The 19,686-nt window shown below is 34.6% G+C and overlaps 3 protein-coding genes across 5 annotated transcripts in view; all 3 read right to left on the bottom strand.

Moving 5' to 3' along the window:
- LOC108769630 (MAM and LDL-receptor class A domain-containing protein 1-like) overlaps positions 1-7,131 on the bottom strand; it is a 10,019-nt gene extending 2,888 nt beyond the window's left edge. The window contains 11 exon segments of the mRNA XM_018520696.1: positions 752-1,178; positions 1,257-1,433; positions 1,849-2,221; positions 2,553-2,747; positions 3,089-3,506; positions 5,405-5,597; positions 5,818-5,965; positions 6,153-6,313; positions 6,658-6,825; positions 6,894-6,984; positions 7,073-7,131. Coding sequence (XP_018376198.1) covers positions 752-1,178; positions 1,257-1,433; positions 1,849-2,221; positions 2,553-2,747; positions 3,089-3,506; positions 5,405-5,597; positions 5,818-5,965; positions 6,153-6,313; positions 6,658-6,825; positions 6,894-6,984; positions 7,073-7,131 — 2,410 coding nt within the window.
- A 967-nt stretch (positions 7,132-8,098) lies between these two features.
- Duba (Deubiquitinating enzyme A) lies at positions 8,099-12,416 on the bottom strand. Its single transcript, XM_018520691.1, has 12 exons — positions 11,751-12,416; positions 11,558-11,656; positions 10,910-11,001; positions 10,624-10,748; positions 10,370-10,503; positions 9,986-10,141; positions 9,759-9,915; positions 9,459-9,679; positions 9,255-9,374; positions 9,021-9,176; positions 8,758-8,947; positions 8,099-8,354 (listed from the first exon to the last, which is right to left on the bottom strand). The coding sequence occupies exons 1-12, from the start codon at positions 11,895-11,897 to the stop codon at positions 8,194-8,196; spliced, it is 1,758 nt and encodes a 585-aa protein (XP_018376193.1). The 5' UTR covers positions 11,898-12,416; the 3' UTR covers positions 8,099-8,193.
- Positions 12,417-15,311: 2,895 nt separating this feature from the next.
- LOC108769567 (THAP domain-containing protein 1 B) lies at positions 15,312-18,912 on the bottom strand. 3 transcript variants are annotated; one of them, XM_018520604.1, is made up of 4 exons: positions 18,796-18,912; positions 18,518-18,729; positions 18,271-18,402; positions 15,312-15,739 (listed from the first exon to the last, which is right to left on the bottom strand). In XM_018520604.1, exons 1-4 carry the CDS (start codon positions 18,864-18,866, stop codon positions 15,423-15,425), a joined length of 732 nt encoding a protein of 243 aa, XP_018376106.1. In that variant the 5' UTR covers positions 18,867-18,912; the 3' UTR covers positions 15,312-15,422. The 3 variants fall into 3 exon arrangements, with proteins under 3 accessions (XP_018376106.1, XP_018376105.1, XP_018376107.1); XM_018520603.1 differs by having other exon boundaries at positions 18,271-18,420; XM_018520605.1 differs by lacking the exon at positions 18,271-18,402.
- Positions 18,913-19,686: the final 774 nt, after the last annotated feature.

The raw sequence follows: 19,686 nt of genomic DNA on the forward strand, positions 1-19,686 counted from the left end.
TGGCTCTAGGGAACCGGGCGAAATCCCAGAGTATTTAGCCTTACCCATGCATGCGGGGCTCTGCGTGAACAGCGTGAGCGAATCGTTTAGTTCCCTAGGTACTCGTGGGATCAAAATGGATCTTAGTCTAACATCATATAAAGTTAGCATGGAGATCGAGAAGCGCGGGACCTTGGAGACTGAGGCTGGAACGATTGCGACCGAAGCTCATTTGGGCCCTGGAGGCATGGTGGTCTCTAAGTCAGGACCAGCTGTCGCTGAGAATTGCACTCTTAAGAAGAATCGCAACGGAGCGAAAAAGAGGAAGGCCAGGCGGGAGCGGGAGAGAGCTTTAAAAGGGGCTCTTATGTGCCTTGCAGGTTCTCTTCGCACACCAAATGGGGTGATACACCAACGGTAAACATCAGAAGGGCTCTAATGAAATCTCCCCTTCGGTAGAAAGACCCAGTAAGAAAAGAAATAGAGCCCAAAGTGCGACCTATGCGGACGCCAATTAAACATTTTCTTTTTCTTTTTTAAAATGCGTTTTTAAAAACCTCTACATTTTTTTCATCGAGATATTTAAGTTTTTGTAAAATACAGGAAAACCGTAAGTGTTCCCGAATATATAAACAGTATTATATTTTCAACTTGTTAGAAAAAGAATCTCAATTTATTACAATTAACATTTATAAGGACGGTTTACGCGAGCAAACATTGAAATCTAATTTCTCGTTTGAATGTAAATTTTACATAACACTCAAGAACCTACCAGGGCAAGCACCTGGTCCATACGAAATATCATCGATTGCGATATCCCCCATGCCGGTGATTCCTACTGATGCTTCGAAAACTAGCTGATAATCATCGAGGGAGCTGATTGTAACTTGTGACATGAACCAGGCATTGCCTGCGTTTCCGGACAGACCCCAAATCTCTTGTAGCTGTGTATCTGAACTGCGATAATGACGTAGAAATAACTTTAGGTAACCGATTCCAGTTCCAAACATGTGGAACCAGAAATGCATGCACATTGGTGCATCCAACATTGTTGCCGGGAAGCTCGAACTTAAGAGTTTCGCCGTGTCGCCAGGTCTTCGCGGAAATCCGGAATCGATGAAAGCGTAACCACCGGCTGTGGCACGGTCACTGGAACTATCCATCGCTGGACCGGTCGTGGGATTTGCGCTTCCGCGACTCTAAAAATATACATTCTCAAACTATCAACATATAAGCGCAGAATAATAAAGTTACATAAAACTTGGTAGCGCATTTACTATAGTCCAGTCGAAATCATCTTCCGGATCATTGTTCCAGTCACAGAAGCCAGCGGCAAAGTTACAGAATCCAACGCACGACGTACCAAGCTGCAGATCTATGTCATCAATAGCGATATATCCGCGGTACAGACGCGATGGATCCGTGGAGTCTACTGGCACGCCTTCAATAACTATCTAATTGGCAAAATTTTTATTATTTTCTAGAGACACTGATAATATTATGAAACACGAAGTGCTAAAAATATTAGCAACATATAGAAAATATAGTTTAGAGAAAAAGTTTGATATGTTCCAACATTATATATGATGAGTTGTGACTGACAAACAAATAAAATATTATATTTGTAAATGAATTTGAAAACGTCTGTAATGTTAATTTTTTTCGTCGAACAATTTATATCTTTAACCTATATTTGTTGAACAGTCACTATGCTATTTGAATAAACTACAAAAATAGTTGGAAAACGTTAAACATAATTTCTCCAGTATCAATAATTTTAACATAAAGGTAATTTTAATTTTCTGTACTAATTATAGAACTTCGTGTTTACTAATTAAATTTTGACTGAATCAAGTTACAATAATGTACCGAGTGTAATTCAGGGTAAGTATAAAGTATTTGAGCCTGCTGCCATGCTCCGAGCGTGTAATATTGTGCGTGCCACATTACGCGCTCATCCACGATTTCTGGCAGATTTGTCGGTTCGCAAGACACTGTGATGTTTTCTACAGGCAATTCCTCTGTTACATCTGGCTGTTCCTTCTTAAATGAGAACGCATCCGTTCCAACATGAAGCAATACTCGTAGTCCTGCGATACTGAGACCGTCCATGGTGTATTTGAACATAAAACAAGTACCCGATACCCCGGTGCTGCCCAATTGCGGACTATGTAAAAGACCTCCGGGACTCTTAAACTTCACATCCTTTGAAGGTATCTGTGATGTCTCCAGAAAGGCATATCTAATGCATTAATTTATGTTCAAGATTATCTAGTGAAACATTGTGTGTGTTATATTAAATGATAAAGATAACACAGCAAAACTCATAAAAACATATGTGGCATGGTATACGTATAGTAGAAGAGTTATGTATCCTAAGGAAAGGATATATAACTTCTTTACAACACAAAAGAAGAAATCCATGTCCAATTTTTCTAATAATCGTAATCTAATATAATTGCTTTTTAAGTTAAAGACCAAGAATCTTAATTTAATACTGAAGAAAATATGATTCTTGTTATATATTTATATTATATTAATTAAATGGCAAATATCTTTAGCGACTTTTTTACCCTCCCTCTATTGAATCGCTAGCATCGGCCGTTGGTCCACCCAACCAGTTAGTGCCTGTTCCAGTTCCTGAAGTCCAATCCAAAGCACCATTACCATTTTGCCATTCACAAAGCGGCATTGACGGTGATGGCCCGAAATCACAGAAGACTTCCTCGACAGTGACCGTCGGAGGTGGTGCAGTAATCGTAGGAAATCTTACAAACATAAAATTGCGAACAGCATATTAATTGAATTCATGATTAACATCATAATATCTTTATATTGTAATCGTATAAAATTTCATCAAATTTATCGAGTCATATTTAAAGTAAAAGTTTCATTTAAATTAATTGAAAAAGTCTAATTCTGTTGCACATTCGTATCCCTGAGATTCGTGAAAAGCACCCTCTTTTTTTATTGCTTGTTACTCAACAGCTATCGATGCTGAATATAATTGATATCTTAATACATTCAATACAAATGTTTCTAAAGAATGATACTAAAAAATGTTGATCTTCTAAAGAGAAAAATCTTCTTTTTTAAAAGGGAAAGAAACCTTTGTGCTGAAGGATCTCTTTGCGCCAACGTTGTGGGTTGTGGGGATCTAGGCGGTAAAGACCTTTCCGTGGTGAAAGGTGCGGTACTGCGGGTCGGTAGGATATCCGGCTTGCCTGGCCACTGCCTGGGTTCGATGCGCTCTACTTCGTCCAGCGGTTCGCGGTCGCGATCGACAGAATTGATGGGAGATTGCCCTGAGTCGATCAAATCGACGGATTCTGGTCCATCAATTGAAACGCCGTTACTCGCGGTATTTCTTGTCCAAATAGGATTAGTAGAATTAGCATCCACAAGATCTATTTGTTCCCCGTGCATCGCCTTCAAGGTAGCTGGAGGATACCAAGTCATACTCCATGAAGGATATGACCAGCAACTTAATAACAAGATCCACCACATCTTTGGATGCGATTACGTTTCTTGAATTTATTTTGTCTGCAAAGAATAAGTGAATTAAAATTAAAATCAAAGATTCAATTTGTGAAAATTTTACTACGAAATTCTAACTTCCTCGCAACCTAAAATGATCGTAATCTTAAATCTAATCTTCTATTCTATTAAAATAGATCTATTAAAGTCTTTTCAGATTATAAATAATTTAATGAATACTAATTATATTAATAACTATAAAAAAATATTAAACTTTAAAAATTTGCCCCTTAAAAACATAAAAATTCTTAAACATGTTTTTTCTTAAACATTTTCTTAAAATTAAATTCTTAATTAAAATTCTTAAACATTTTCTTTCATTTAGTAATTTATTTGTTTTAAACTATTTCTATTGGCAGTTAAAAGTAGAAGTAGGTATATACCTCATAACTAAAAATAACGAAGTCTAATAATATGTATAGAATAGAAAGGGACAGAGAAAAAAATAGATCAAGTATTTAATTTCACAGAATGAATTCTTTATGATATTCCCTTTTAATTCACTTATTTTGGATAGGACTTACACTTCGACGCACGTGTCATGTATCGTCCACTACTCGATGATCAGGATAATCCAGATATAATGATCTTAACATGGAGTTTGTTTAACAGAATTTTATCTCACTAAAAAATATGTAATAACAGTTTTATACGAAATCGTAAGTCTGTTAAACTTTTTACTTGATTTATTGAAAGAAGAATCTTTTTTTCTCCACATTGGAGAAAGAAAAGAGAGATGATAAACAGGTAGAACCGTTCATAACAAAATCCAAAAATAATAAGCGCCAAATAAAAATAAATCTTCAATTCACAAAATCTTAAAAACTCAAATACACTTTTAAACAATAAATACACATATAAAAGTAAACTACCTATTACAAATTTTCAGTTTGCTCTTGCACTAAACACTTTTTTATTCCTTCAAGACGGTTCTTCAATTCTTTCACTGTATCAAATAATATCGATGTCACGAAAAAGAGTTTGAAATGGCAATAAAAAGCCTGACAAAGTAATATCTGTACTAACGAGATGTGAACTGTACGGTTTTTCAGTCACATGGGCATAAAATGAAGCGGTATATATACAGTTCCGGTCTTAGCTTCCGGTTGTTACGCATCCCGTATTCGGGGGAGTCCGATAGCAATTCGTCGAACAATGAAATTCCATCGAGGCAGAATGCCGTAATAATAAGATAAAAATCTGATCGTTTCCATTGGCAGTAAATCGATTCTGCATACCGCTTCTCAAACGACAGGTTTTCAATTACTCAGGTGTGATATACATTTATCGTTCATAATTTAATTTCCTCTCAATAATTAATTAATACAAAGCATCATTAGTTAATACAATAAGAGTTTACGCAATGCGTATATGTTATACATTATGAAATATGAGAAGTTATTTTTAGTTTAATCGTATTTTATCTATAAAAGTCCTATAAAGTTATTAAAAAAGAGATGTTCTCTAATTTAAATATGCCTAATTTATCATTCTTGCACGACTTAAAAAATAATTTTTGGAAATGTCACCGTATAAAAAAATTAATATTAACAATTGAATAATACAAACATAATGATTGTCTCACTTTAGTAAAAGATAATTTCATGTACAAATTTAAAAAAATGTTTAAATTATGCAAGATCTAATTAGCACACAGCACAAAGATCGCTTTTGCGAAAGTCTTGTTAAGATTCTTCTAAAACCATTTAATACGCATTTTTCATTTTATAAAGCAAATTTCTGTTTATGTAATATCATTTTTTTTTTCGATTGTTAGTTAAAATGTCAAAATATTAAAATTTCGATTTAGAAAATTATGAATTCAAAAATTTAAAAAAAACATATGCTCTAAAACTGTCGTGTTCTCGTTCAGCGAGATTAATATCACGCCCAAGATTTAAATATACTCGAATAATGTAAGGTACAAGAAAAGGGCAAAGCACGAGCTGATCAGTACGAGGTCGACATAAACTGTTCTTTCTCAGCATCTTCGATATCAGATTCACAATGGATATTGACATCCACTGCGGTAAAGGCTCCGGCGGGCTATTGTGCACTAATTTCGTAATTTCCACTAAACTCTGGAATGATAATCAAACACATATTTATTTATATGAACAATACAAATATTTTACGTTTTGTAAAAATATTTCACTATACTGTGTATTAAAACAAAAGTTTCTTATAAATTCTCTATATACAATATTTAATAATATCACTATTTTATATAATATAATATTATATATAATGCGCTTTTACTTTAATTTTGACTATATCTCGCCGTTAATTAATTTAATTTACCGTGGCCGGAAATGGAAACTTCTTTGTAACCATTTCGTACAGTATAACGCCCATACTCCATATATCACACTTAAGTTCATACGGCTGTACACTTAACACTTCCGGAGCCATATAGTAATAAGATCCTGCGTGACAAGTTATCGCGTCTCTATGAAAAAAAGTGTACAAGATAGAATAGATTGTGATAAAACGTTAATTTAAATTAATCTAAAAATTAATCTAAAGATATAGTGATTTCAATGATGCTTATTGATAGTTTTAGAATAGCAGTTTAACAGTTATACTGCAATGAAAATACAACTTGTTAAAATTAGAATTGACTCCTTAATACATACTCTTGGATATTTTTTGAAAGACCAAAATCACCGATTTTAACGATGTCTCCGCGGCTGCCAGTTAACATGATATTTTCTGGTTTTAGATCCCGATGAAGAATTTTGTTCGAGTGAATATGATGTACTCCCAAAGTAACTTGCGAAAACAGATACAATGCGTCCTAACAAAAAAAATTTTTGAAATAATTTTTATCTATATTAATGCGTTTGTTTTTGTAAAACATTTACAAAATTATTATAAGTTTTAAATACACTTTATTGATTATAAATGTTGCAGATCTGTCCAATTATAAACAGAATATAAATTAATAATGCTGACAGTAATTTAATTTTTATAAATTACGATATACACACACAATGAATGAATATTACTTTAAAAATATACAATTTCCTATATAATTCCAACATAACGCAAGTTAGCAGTTGTCGAGTTAAAATTCTAAAAACATTTTTCTTGATAATATTCAGATTATTAAAATCTAATAATATATATATAGAAAATTACCTCTTCTTTAAGTGGTATTTCTCGTTTTTCTAGCAAATCCTTGAGAGTACATCTAGTTGCATATTCCAGAAGAATATAGCTGTAATTATTATTTTTCCATGCTCCATAATAAAACACTATGTTTGGATGTCTCAATTTTTGTAGACATCGTATCTCTCCTAGTGTTCTCTAAATTACAAAATATGCGTCGAATTTTATATTTTACTTTAAAAAATCAATATTATGTAACTATATACCTCAGAAGGTGAGTGGTTTGCTGCATTAAAATCTTGTGCTTTTATAACGAATGGCTTTGAGTCTTTCTTCCTTTTCACCAAATATACAGTTCTAAAAATACACATTATTCTATAGAAGATAAATTCAACTTGTACATATATTACATTTATAGTTATATTTATTTCAAATAATAATATACCCAAAAGTTCCCTTCCCAAGTATGCTTTCGAATGTGTAGTCATCTATATGCACATCCATCTTGGTTTTTATAAAATAAGAAACTAAAGGTTTAAAGTTGAATTTCTGAATTTCACGAAATTGAATTTTATCTAAGAGACAAGTAAAAATATTTTGATTGTGATATGTAGTTCTACTTATTGAAGGACTATTTAGTCTGTTAAGGTAAATCATATAAACAGAAATATTTTCTTAGATATGTGTGTGTATGTGTGTTTTATTTTTCTAATTTAAATAACATAAATTTATGTGCTGCTTACACAAAATATCAAGGATAGTTATTATTATTCGAGGAGTTTCAAGGAGTTTGAATAAGTAGCTATTTTTATTCTATAAATTATTCCCCCCCCCCCATGCATAATCGAATTCTTGTTAAAAAAACTTAAACACACTTTGTTTTAAATTGTAAAATTAAAAAAGGATATATATTTAAAAAGTCTTTTTACATTTATATCTCACTTATGACAATATTTGGATGGTAAGTTAAATGTCGACAAATTAAAATTACAATTAAATGATGTTTTATTTATACTCTTTTTTTTACAAATAATGCAATGCAGATTTTTCTAAAGCGTTGTGACCTAAACTATATCAAGAGAAAACATCACGATTATCAAACAATATATATTCTGCCTAAAAACGGATTGCGTATTTTATGGTGAGATAAACGTCAAACCACAAGAGGAGTATAACATAGATTGGTAGTGGTTATTATAGCAAAACATTTCTCTTTTTTACAGTCATAATTTCGGAAGAAATAATGTGAGTTATTTTCTATGATAATATAAAGGTACCCACAACGAAATGAAGATACGCAGCTACTTTGCAAGTGTTAACAAAGCATTTAACGACTGTAATATACGTACTCATAGAAAATCTCATACGTACGTTATTTTGTTGAGAGAGATAAAGAGAAAAGATGGGAAAAGAAACCAAATAATGATTATTGCAACATTTACTCACGGATAAGAAAGCAAATCGCTTTATATTCTACCACTATATGGGATTAGATGATATTGCAATATATAAATGTATATATCTTTACTCTGATATCTTTTGAACTTTGTCGTTACTGACCGCATTTCAAGAATTGTTAATAGAACTGTTACTAGACTCTATCGTATTGGCGCTATCGTTTCCGGTGGACACGGATACGCGTGACTGCTTCAAGCTATCCAAGTACTCTTGTTGTGACGTTGCCAACACTTGTGAAAGTATTTGGCTATCTTCCCAATCCGTCAAACCTAGAAAATTAGAAATTGATGAAAGTGCAACAAAATTCTTATAGTTTAATGTAGGATTTCTCTAGGAGAGAAAATCCTTAATTAATATTTACTTCGAGTAGATAGTACACTATAAATTTAAATTAAGCAAATTGTATAGCATAAAATAACGTTTCGATTAAACCTGTTGTTTCTTATATTTAAAACTGAATTTTAATTTAATTTTAATTATAAACAAAAATTTTTAATTATAAACTGAATTTTAATTATAAACAAAAAATGTGTGTGCGCGCGCGCGTGTGTGTGTACATTAATATATATTATTTATATGTTAAAAGTATCAAATTTTTATTTAAAAAATAGTAGTAATTTGTTTTTCTTTCCTTAAAATATAGATAAATATCATTTAAAAACATATTTTCACCGAATACTTCAGGCGGGAGGCGATTGAACAACGAGATATCGGGTGACGCATTTGCCTCCTTGCTGCTTCCTGGTACAGGCTCTTGTGGCATCATTTTCGCTTCAAAATCTGACGACAAATGGGATATGCTAGATCCTTGAGTCGATTGATGTTGCGGCGATCTCTTGTTATATCGTACTGCATCACTGACCTAATAATCACAACAAACTCTCTTACATAAAATATCTTAAATTTTCGTTGCAAGAATAAAAGATAAAAAAGACCTTTGGAGAATTACGTAAATTATCTTGGCTAGTTTGTGTCGTAGTTGGAGAAGAGGTATGGCTACGCTGCTGTCCACGACCTCCATGTGAATGAAAGTGTGAATGATTATGTTGCGCGCTCGTAACTGTGCTCGTACTGCTACTACTGGCTGATCGCTTGATTCAAAAATCATGACTGAGATTTTTTGCTCTAATAGAATAATTAATATTGATAACCATTAAATTTTTACTTACTGCCTTACGCATTTCATTATCACGCAACCATTGCAAATAGCTTTCACGTGCTACTTGCTCCTCAATAGCTTCATTAGTCGCCTCCCAGTCGGTAGCCTTTATTTTATCCTCCAGCATTGTCTTTCATAAAATAGAAATATTTTAATATCTTTTGGATATTTGTAAAATTAAATAAATCCATATTTATGATCTTATAACGATTACCTGTTCAATATGCAATTCCTCACTCTGACGAACTGCATCTGATATCAGAGCTCGATCAGCGGCACCAGGATTGTATGATGGTAGACCAAGTCCAACGCCTACAGTAGCTTTAAATGGATCAACTATACTATTATAATGACTGCCACGCTGATATGACAGCCGGATTGGTTCATTCATTGGTTCATCACTTTCTACCATAGTATGAAAAATATTGATAGGTTCTATAAAAAAAAATGATTCAATAACAAGATCAAAAGCAACATGAGAAACCTTACAGTATAAATGAAAAAAAATACGTACCAGTGCTATAACAATATAATTGGATAGTACGATTGTAAATTTCTGACATAGCTTGCATCTCTATATGATTTCCATGTACATACTCTTGTCTTTTCCTGTCTACATAGGTGCTAAAATCTTCTGCCACAAAATGGGAGAAAAATTCCTGATTAGAAGCCTGAAAGGAAAATAAATTTTCATCAAATTGCATTAAAATAACAACGTATTATCCTACCTATTACACTTACAATATAATCCATACAGTGTTTTCGCACGACGCCATGCATTTCTTGATCGCCATAAATCTGATCTGCTACAGCTCTAAATAAACAAGCTCCATCCTCCGCCATCTTCTTTAATATAAGCCCCTTTTTCTTCAGACGTTTCTCAAACCACCTATCTCTCTAGATTATTGAGGATACAGAACGTAATGTGTTAAGTCTGTACCAGATTAGAAATTGAAAATAAGACTGAATTTAATCAGAAAGAAAATCAGTATCACAAGTTAACTTTATTTTGACTGATTAAATTCAATCTTCAGTCTCAATTTCAATTTCTGGTTAATTTCTGGATATAAGCGTTAGATAATGTATTGTATTTATACGAAAAATATATGATTTAACAATACTTACCTCCTGCCATTCAGTTAACGTAAGATTATTTTCAGTACGTCCTGTATACTCATCTCCACTGTTGTAGCCAGTTGCCAGCTCATCTAAATTTGAGGCATTTCCACCTACTCTTCCACTTACGTTAGTATCCGTGCCTAAATAAATCGAATTTATTGCCTTGTATTCCGTGTTTATAACCATCAGAATTTTATTTGAATGGTTGATGATCTGTTGTACAAGTTAAAAAAAGATTTTTTTAGTAAACCTTTCATTACCTTGTTGACCATTGCAAGAAGCAGCAGGTGGAGTAGCCTGTCTCTCACGTTCTCTTTCTCTCTCTCTTCCCCTGCCTCTATCCCTCTCTCGTTCACGCTTTGTGCGTGAAGGTCTACCAATACAGCTATTAAAAGATTAGTAGATCTCTTATTAAATATAAATATAAACCTATACCGTAAAGCGTGTAAAATACCTTCTGCATATCCTATTTTATGTAAATTATATTACAACACACAAGTGCATTTTATAACATCCATTTTTAGTCCTTGTGCCTTTTTCAAATACCTGTGGGGACTGACTCTCTGTCTGTGACGTTTACCATGACTTGGACCACTCCCATCTTCAAAATGTTTGTCTTCGCGGCGGTCAACGTTTGTCTGTAATAAAAACATTATATATTAGCAAGATAAATCTCCCTAAAATTTGACTAATTGTAAGATCCTTATTCTATAACTCTTAGGGCCGCGCGGTTGTTCCACCTTTTAGTAAATTTTATCTATGAGGTAAATCTGGTAATCCCCGCATGTGATTGGGTAATCTTGCTACTTACCCAACAGATAAAATGTACCAAAAGGTAAAACAACTAGGCCTTAATAATAGTAATGATATTGAAATATTGTCTTTACACAGATTTATATATAATAAAAAAAGCTGTACCATGGCAATATAATATTATTATATAATGTGATATTGTTACTGTCGTTAAGAATTATAGAATAGGAGCCTAAGCAATCAATTGTATAATTACTGACTGTATATAGCACAAATATTATTCATGTATTGTTAATTATTTTACTGGTGTCTCTATATTCGTTAGCGGTAAACACTATTTTTCAACATTTAATATTTACATCATTGTCAATGCACAAAATGATCTATATAATACGAAGGCTATCCAAAGCAAAGGAAGGGGTAATCCTGTGTGCTTTATACCTCGTACGAGTTGCCAGTTAACACGAGAGAACCGCTATGAGATCCATGATCGCTTTGGACTCCATGTAGATCGACGGCAAAGCCGCTGGCGCCCCGTACCTAGTCAGCGAGTTGGCAAAACTTCTGTTTTAAAACCTGCTCCTTTTAAGCAGAGAGACAGAGCAAAGTCCGGAAATCGCGTTCCGTCTCTCACCTGATAAGGACTGTTCGGGTGCGCAATGCTGCCGGAACTGTGCTCGTTCTGCACGACCCCGTGATGGACGTCGACCTCGGATCCGGCGCCTCCCTCGCGCGTTCTGTCCTTCGACGCATTCGCCTTCTTCTTCGATAAAATTGTCATGATCTCGAACGATCAATTCCTTCTTTATCTCTATCTCTGTCTCTCTCTTTTTCTCTCTCTTCTCGCTCTCTCTCTCTCTCTCTCTCTCGTCCTCGTTGTGGAGCGATGATACGTCACAAATCGGTTCACGATCGTTTCGCGATCGCACATCGCGTCATCGTGAAACAATCCGTTCACCCTCCCGATCGCCAGCTAAACCGTCTGCGTATCTATTACTTTTTTTTTCCTCGCAGGCGAACTAGAGAATAGAGTTCCTCGCGGATGACCGCGCACACCTTCCGCACTCTCTCCAATCTCACGTTTACGTCGACGTCGTTGCGTCACTCGTACGACGAGAAATTTCGGTTAAGATAACGTGGTTCCATGGCCATTCAACATGTCCGAATAAAAGCGACACGATGTCGTCGATCGCTGCTATGCCTGGAATGTTTTGTCAGACGGCCATATTCGTTTCAACTCTAGAATAATCGGAGCCAATCGGAGTACAAAGAACACTTTGGAGAATGTGGGCAGCAACAGTAGCGATAGGAGTGGAAATGAATCGCGGCATATGAATTAAGGCCCGTCTACAATACACGGAGTAAGAAGTAAGAGTAAGAAATTGACCAATCACAGTCGATTATTCTTCTCACATTCGACTGTGCTTGGTCAATTTCTTACTCTTACTTCTTACTCCGGGTATTGTAGACGGGCCTTTAGGGTCTGAGCACAATGGAAGAAGTATTTAGAAGAAACAAAGGCTGGTATTCATAGTCGGTTCTTATTTCAAGACAGTCTTAAGTTAATAGCGTTTTCGGCCCGACCGGGTTTGCACCAACCTGGGTTGGATTAATGGCGTTTTGCGCTCTCCTATTGGTAGAGCGTGTGACATCAACCAATAGGAAAGATTAATCCAACCCAGGTTGGTGCAAACCCGATCGGGCCGAAAACGCTATAAGTAAAGTCCTAGCTATGGTCCACTAGATGCTACAAATATTTCGAAGCATTTTTTGATTGGTCAATTAGTGAAATTCTTTCTTCTAATTGATCAGTCAAATGCTTCCGAAGCGTTTGTATCGCCAAGTGGACCGCAACCCTAGATATAACAGAGAAGAACAACCGCTGTCCCGATTTCTGATTGGTTCCGCCATTTTTTCTACGGATAATCTTCTAGGACTCTAATTTCGGTAAGTATCATTATGGGCCTTCTACAATAAGCCGCAAGTCAGAACGTCAGAAGTCTTAACCAGACTTAACCAAGTCGTTCAAGTTGGTTATTGGCCAACTTCACCGATTATGACTTAAGGAGGTTGTAAGGAGAATGTAATATGTTAAGAATTGCTTGAAATTTGGAACATAGCTTTATCTACAAAGCATGCTTTTATGTAAATTTTTTCAGATTTTTTGACTAGCGCATTTTTCTGTAAATTAATAACAAAATTCTGGACTTTATAATAAACTATCTCTCTTTCTCTTATAGGAGACTCGATTCTATGTGTGTTTTCAACAAATATTAATATTTGAAATGTTAAGAATCGAATAAATTTATGTTTAATATATAAAGTATAGCATATTAAAAATATATTTGAACCTTAAAACAACTTTTACCACTCAGTTTATTAACAATAGTAATAAATATGTGACCAAAGATGTGATACTTCTGCCATTGAAACAGTTTGATGGAGAAAATGTGGCAACGTTGTTTCATCATCGCGAATCAAGAATATTCTATCAGTTGAGTAGTGCCGTCAAAGTCTCACTACAAAAGCTTCTAAGCACTTGATTTACTAATCACAGAAAAAAATTGTACTAAATGATTTGTCAAAGAACGCTTCAAAACATTTATAGCGTCACGTTAACCTTATCTACTCGTCAGACATTGCAATCAGACATTGCAGTTTGCAGTGTTAGGGCCTGCGCACAATAGAGGAACAAGAATTAAATATTAAGATTTCAACCTATCAAAAATCGTGTATTCCGATGTAATCAGTTTCTGATAGGTTGAAATCTTAATATCTAATTCCTGTTCCTCTATTGTGAGCAGGCCCTTATCAACTTTGATTTTTCAGTTTTACACCGTTGCCAAATCATTTCTTGAGCTAAAAATATTTATTGTTCTAAAAAATATATGTTTATCTTTGAAACTTTTACACAAATAAACACTAATATTTTTTGCATTTTAATTGCATTATAATCCATATTTCTTTAAATTTTAGCTATTTATTTCTTCAAATTTTAATGTTCAAATGTTGGCTACACTCCATATTTCTTTTGTATTAAAGCATTCCTCTCTCACTGCCCGCCTCAACCATAAGCTGGAAACACAATAGACACAGGCAACAGGGAATAACGAGCTGTCCAATCAGAGCTCTGGGATATAATATCGAACTTATACCCCAAAGCTCTGATTGGACGGCTCGTTATTCCCTGTTGCCTGTGCCTATTGCCTGTGTCTGTTGTGTTTCCAGCTTTACAACCTCCTTAAGATCGCTTAGAACTTCTGACTTGCGGCTTATTGTAGAAGGCCTATAAGGCGTCGTCTACAATACACGGAGTAAGAAGAGTAAGAAATTGACCAATCACAGTCGATTATTCTTCTCACATTCGACTGTGATTGGTCAATTCCTTACTCTTACTTCTTACTCCGTGTATTATAGACGGGCCTTAATGTAACCCCGGATCTACAATAGGTGTTTTAAGCCTTAAGCCGTAAGAAATTGACCAATTACAGTCGAATCCGAGAAGAATAAGCGACTGTGATTCGCCCATTTCTTATGGTTTAAGGCTTAAAACCCTATTGTAGATCCGGACTAATGCATCAGCTGTCATTAGTTTATAAAGGTGCCTTTTCATGCGACGCTCGACGTTCATTTTCAGCGTCAAAATAAGTCATGTGATAGATATTGACTACATTTACACGGCACCCTTAATCAAGTTTAATAACATCCGTAGTTATGAAACTGGCCAATCACAATCATTCCATTCTCCTGAGGAAAAGCTGTGATTGGCCAATTTCATAACTACGGATGTGGTTAAACCCGATTAAGCGTGCCGTGTAGCAGAGCTCGACGAATATCAAGAGTCAATTTTGTTCTTGTGATTTATTTTGACGCTGAAAACAGCTGAAAATCAGGTCAAAAAACGGCTGCTAGGCCATACTCGATAACAAAGAAGATTAGACAACTTACTAAGTAAACGTATTTTAATTTATTGAATTCATTAATAGATTCAAATAACATTTTTACTTGTTTTTTTTTGGAGAAACAACCCGTACGCTCTTGTGGAACAGATTGTAACATTCCTAAATCTAATAATTAGTTATAATTATACAAGTTGTAAATACAAATTCTCAAAAATACTTATTCTTTATTTTTAACACACTTAATAAATATATTTCATTTTGAAACACGTCATAAGTATATTATAATAGGCGTACGATATATTGTGAAAAACATAAAATAATATATATACGTAAAGATCAATGACCAATGTTCTTTATGCAATTGAGTGATTTTTTATGTAATATATAACACAGTAGTTTTCAGTTTAGACATTTTTAGATTTTATCTCATCTGGATATTCGGGTATTCTATGCGATATAACCATAGACATACAGTTCAAACATTTTTCTGACATCATGCGCTGGCATTGCAATTCCTTTATTGTTTCTTTTAAGCTCGTTATGCAATTTTTAAAGCGTCGAAGCTGTTGCCTTTGTATTTGAATTTTATCTCGTCTCTTCTTTAATGTTTCTTGACTTTTTACGAGTTTCTCAATTAGTCTTGATGGAGAAATATGATAATGATGATCAAGGTTTACAATTTCAGTCTTATTAAATATTAATAGTCTGTTTATATCTTCATCTGTAAAAAATAAAAATTTTCATGAAGGACTTTTTCATATTAATTGTTATCTTATTTCATTATTATGTATGTTTTATCACACTAAATAATTCTTTAGAAATTATTCTTATATTCATATTCTTATATACATAAGATCTGACGTTGCTTGCACTTTTCACACTCAGCATCTTTGCTTTCTCCTTTAACACCCAAATATATTGGGACCTTGAATAAGTTCTCGCTGATTTTTCGTGAAAAGTAATGCTTTATTTTAAAAAAGTCGTAAAAAACATGTCACTGAAAGTATTGTCCATCGCTAGCCACTACTTTTTTCCATCTTTCTGGCAGCATTTGAATTCCACGTCGGAAAAACGACGCGTCTTTTCAGGCTATCCAAGAGTTGACCCATTTTTTGGCATCATCATAAGAATAAAAGTGCTGCTCAGCCAGCCCATATGCCATCGATCGGAACAGGTGATAATCGGAAGGAGCAACGTCTGGTGAATACGGCGGGTAGAGTATAGCGGAGAGCACAGACTCTTCCATAACGCATAACATGTAATGCTTAAGAATATGTACCAATCGAAGTTCTCCGTTTCTTTCCCATCCATGTAATAGAGAACTCTGGTTGGTTCAATTTCTTATGCCTCATGTGTTATGCGTTATGCAAAAGTCTGTGCTCCCCGCGTATGACTTCCCATTTAAGCGTTTCTAAGTAGGTTTTCACCGGTTGTGCAACATATGACCGTGCGTTATCATATTGCAAAATCACTTTGTCGTGTCTCTGCTCGTATAGCGGCCGTTTTTCCTTCAATGCTCGGCTCAAACGCATCAATTGTAGTCGATAGCGAGCTCTTGTAATGGTTTCGTTCGGTTTGAGCAGCTCATAATAAACTACACCGGGGTGATCCCGATTGACCACGGCTTGATTGGACACCACCAATCACAGCGACCAGCGCTTAGAAGCTTTGTAGTCTCAAGCGCTGTGGGTGGCTCGTGTCCAATTGAGCCGTGTCCAACAGGGTGTCACCCAACTATACCCAGATGATCCCACCAAATGCAGAGCAGAAACTTCGAACCATGGATATTCGGCTTTGCCGATGATGTTGATGCATGGTCGGGCTTACCCCACGATCTTCTACGCTTAGGGTTATCGTAGTGTATCCACTTTTCATCGCCAGTCACGAAACGATGCAAAAACCCTTTCCTTTTCTGCTGTTGAAGCAGCTATTCACACGTGAAAAGACACCGTTCGACGTCTCTCGGCTTCAACTCGTATGGTATCCAATGTCCTTGTTTTTAAATCATTCCTAATAATTTCAAACGTTTCGAAACTGTTGTGTGACCAACTCCTAATGATTCTGTAAGTTCAGCTATCGTCTGACATGAGTCTTCATGCAGTAATGCCTCCAATTCTTCGTCTTCAAACTTTTTCGGTGCGCCCAGAGCGTTCTTTATCTTCAACATCAAAATCATTATTTTTGAAGCGTCTAAACAAATCTCTGCATGTTATTTCCGACAGAGCATGGTCGCCGTAAGTCTCAACAAGAATTCTGTGTGTTTCAGCTGCAGATTTTTTTTTAATAAAGTAGTAAAATTCCCCGCAAATACTCTTTTGTTGGCACGAAACTCGAGGGGTGATCCCGATTGATCACGGCTCGATTGGACACCACCAATCACAGCGACCGGTGCTTAGGAGCTTTGTAGTCTCAAGCGCTGTGAGTGGCTCGTGTCCAATTGAGCCGTGTCCAACTGGGTGCCACCCAAACTCGACATGTTTAACACTATGAAACAAAAAATTGTTTACACTTTGGCGAGATGACATACACTGAATTTCAAGCTTGCTTATCAAGTTCCTTATCGATGTGTTCCCATCTTCAAATACACGCACGCAGTTCTGTTAACGCGATTTGTTGGAAAACAGCGAGAACTTATTCAAGGTCCCAATATATTTATCTCATTTTAAATTCAAGAATTTTAGAGGATTTTAAGCAATGCGGATGGACCTATAGAAATACTAATACTTTGATTTATAGCAAATTCGGTCACTTGCATTAAAGTCTTGTGTCCATGATGTTAGAATTGGTGCAAGATCTCTGATGGAAAAAAAATTATCACATTTGAATAATTCAGTCACATGACAAATTGGTCATGGATATAAGGTTTTTATACTAGATTAGTGCATACTAAATGTTGTTACACATGAAGTTAGCAAAGTTAATGTAAAAGCATATAAATATTTTAAACATCCCAGGTAGCAAGCTACGTCATTTTAACGTCGTTTTGACGTCAAATGACGTCATTTTGACGTCAGCTTGCTACCAGGGATTTAAATACTTAATAATGATATTACATTATATAACAGAATATACATGTATTATGTCATTGTCAAAGTTGATTAAATTATGCTGTTGCATTCGAATATTTAATATAAAACAGCCTTTAATGCATACTAGTTAATGAATTCGAAAAAAAAATGACCAAATTCACCATTAAAAAAAACTAAATTACAAACTTTATGTTTATAATAAGACTAATGAAAAAATAGTTACCATTTGAGTAAGTTTGGCTTAATTTATTGCAAGAAGCTTTTTGTGGAAGGTCGAACTTATTACTATTGAATTGTATCTTCTGATTCTGTTTTAAATTCTCATCAAATGTTACTTTATGAAGAGGAATATTTTCTGTTAATATCAAAACAGCTAAATTAAATATAACTTTATATTTATATTTGTATTTTAATATTTTTATTCCAATAATTAAAGATAAATACATACAACATAAAAATAAAGATTTTACCTGATTTTATAATATTGTTAAAACAGTCAACCTTATTAAATATCGTTGGAATGCTTCCATCTTTTAACGTCAAATACTTTTCTCCTACCTTGCGTAAACAAGTTTGCTCAAAATGGTCTGAGCATAAAACACTGCTTTTGTCTGGAGTCCAATTCTTGATTCCCATACTATCAAGCCATTTCTTTAAAAGATTTGATTTATCCAATGGAAACCTAGGTTTACAATATATACAAAATTATATTAAGTTATATTTCTAATTAAAATTTTTTTAATCTTACTTGAAAAAGGAATATCCTGATTGACGTATACGTTTCCGTTTGCAATATGCACAAAAACGCTTAAAACGCATTGGAATATTGTTTCAATTGTATTTTAAATCCTGAGCAGTTGAGCAATCTTCTGTAAAATGATTGAAGCATAAAACGATTTAATTTTAATATTAAATTTTTTATATGAAAAATATTTAGCTACTGTTTTTAAAAATGTTGAGAGGAAATTGACAAAATATTTAAGTATACCTTTCTTCGGCTTCAATTTCGATAAAATTACACTCATTCGATGCGTTTTTGCACGAAACGAAAGAATGAGGCAGAAAAAAATTTTGATCTACTCTGCGGAAGGAGACATTAATCGCAGAAATTTGTCAATGGCGTGTAGAAGTTTGCAGTTAAGGTTATGAAACTTTAACATAACATAAATATAACAAACTGCGCATGCGCTATGGTGACGCGGTTACATGCTTGGAATGCTTGGATATGGGAGAAGTAAAGGGTCTTCTACATAGGCTGCGTTCCATTTAAAGGCCCGTCTACAATACACGGAGTAAGAAGTAAGAGTAAGAAATTGACCAATCACAGTCGAATGTGAGAAGAATAATCGACTGTGATTGATCAATTTCTTACTCTTACTTCTTACTCCGTGTATTGTAGACGACGCCTAACGCTCGCAAGCATCGTTTGTCCTTGTTTAATATTTGATAAACAACAAATGATTCCACGAGAGTCGCGGGCGTTAAGTGGAACGCACCCTTAAGGCCCGTCTACAATACACGGAGTAAGAAGTAAGAGTAAGAAATTGACCAATCACAGTCAAATGTGAGAAGATTAATCGACTGTGATTGGTCAATTTCTTACTCTTACTTCTTACTCCGTGTATTGTAGACGGGCCTT

Source organism: Trachymyrmex cornetzi, unplaced genomic scaffold (assembly GCF_001594075.2).
Source record: "Trachymyrmex cornetzi isolate Tcor2-1 unplaced genomic scaffold, Tcor1.1 scaffold92, whole genome shotgun sequence".
Taxonomy (NCBI): domain Eukaryota; kingdom Metazoa; phylum Arthropoda; class Insecta; order Hymenoptera; family Formicidae; genus Trachymyrmex; species Trachymyrmex cornetzi.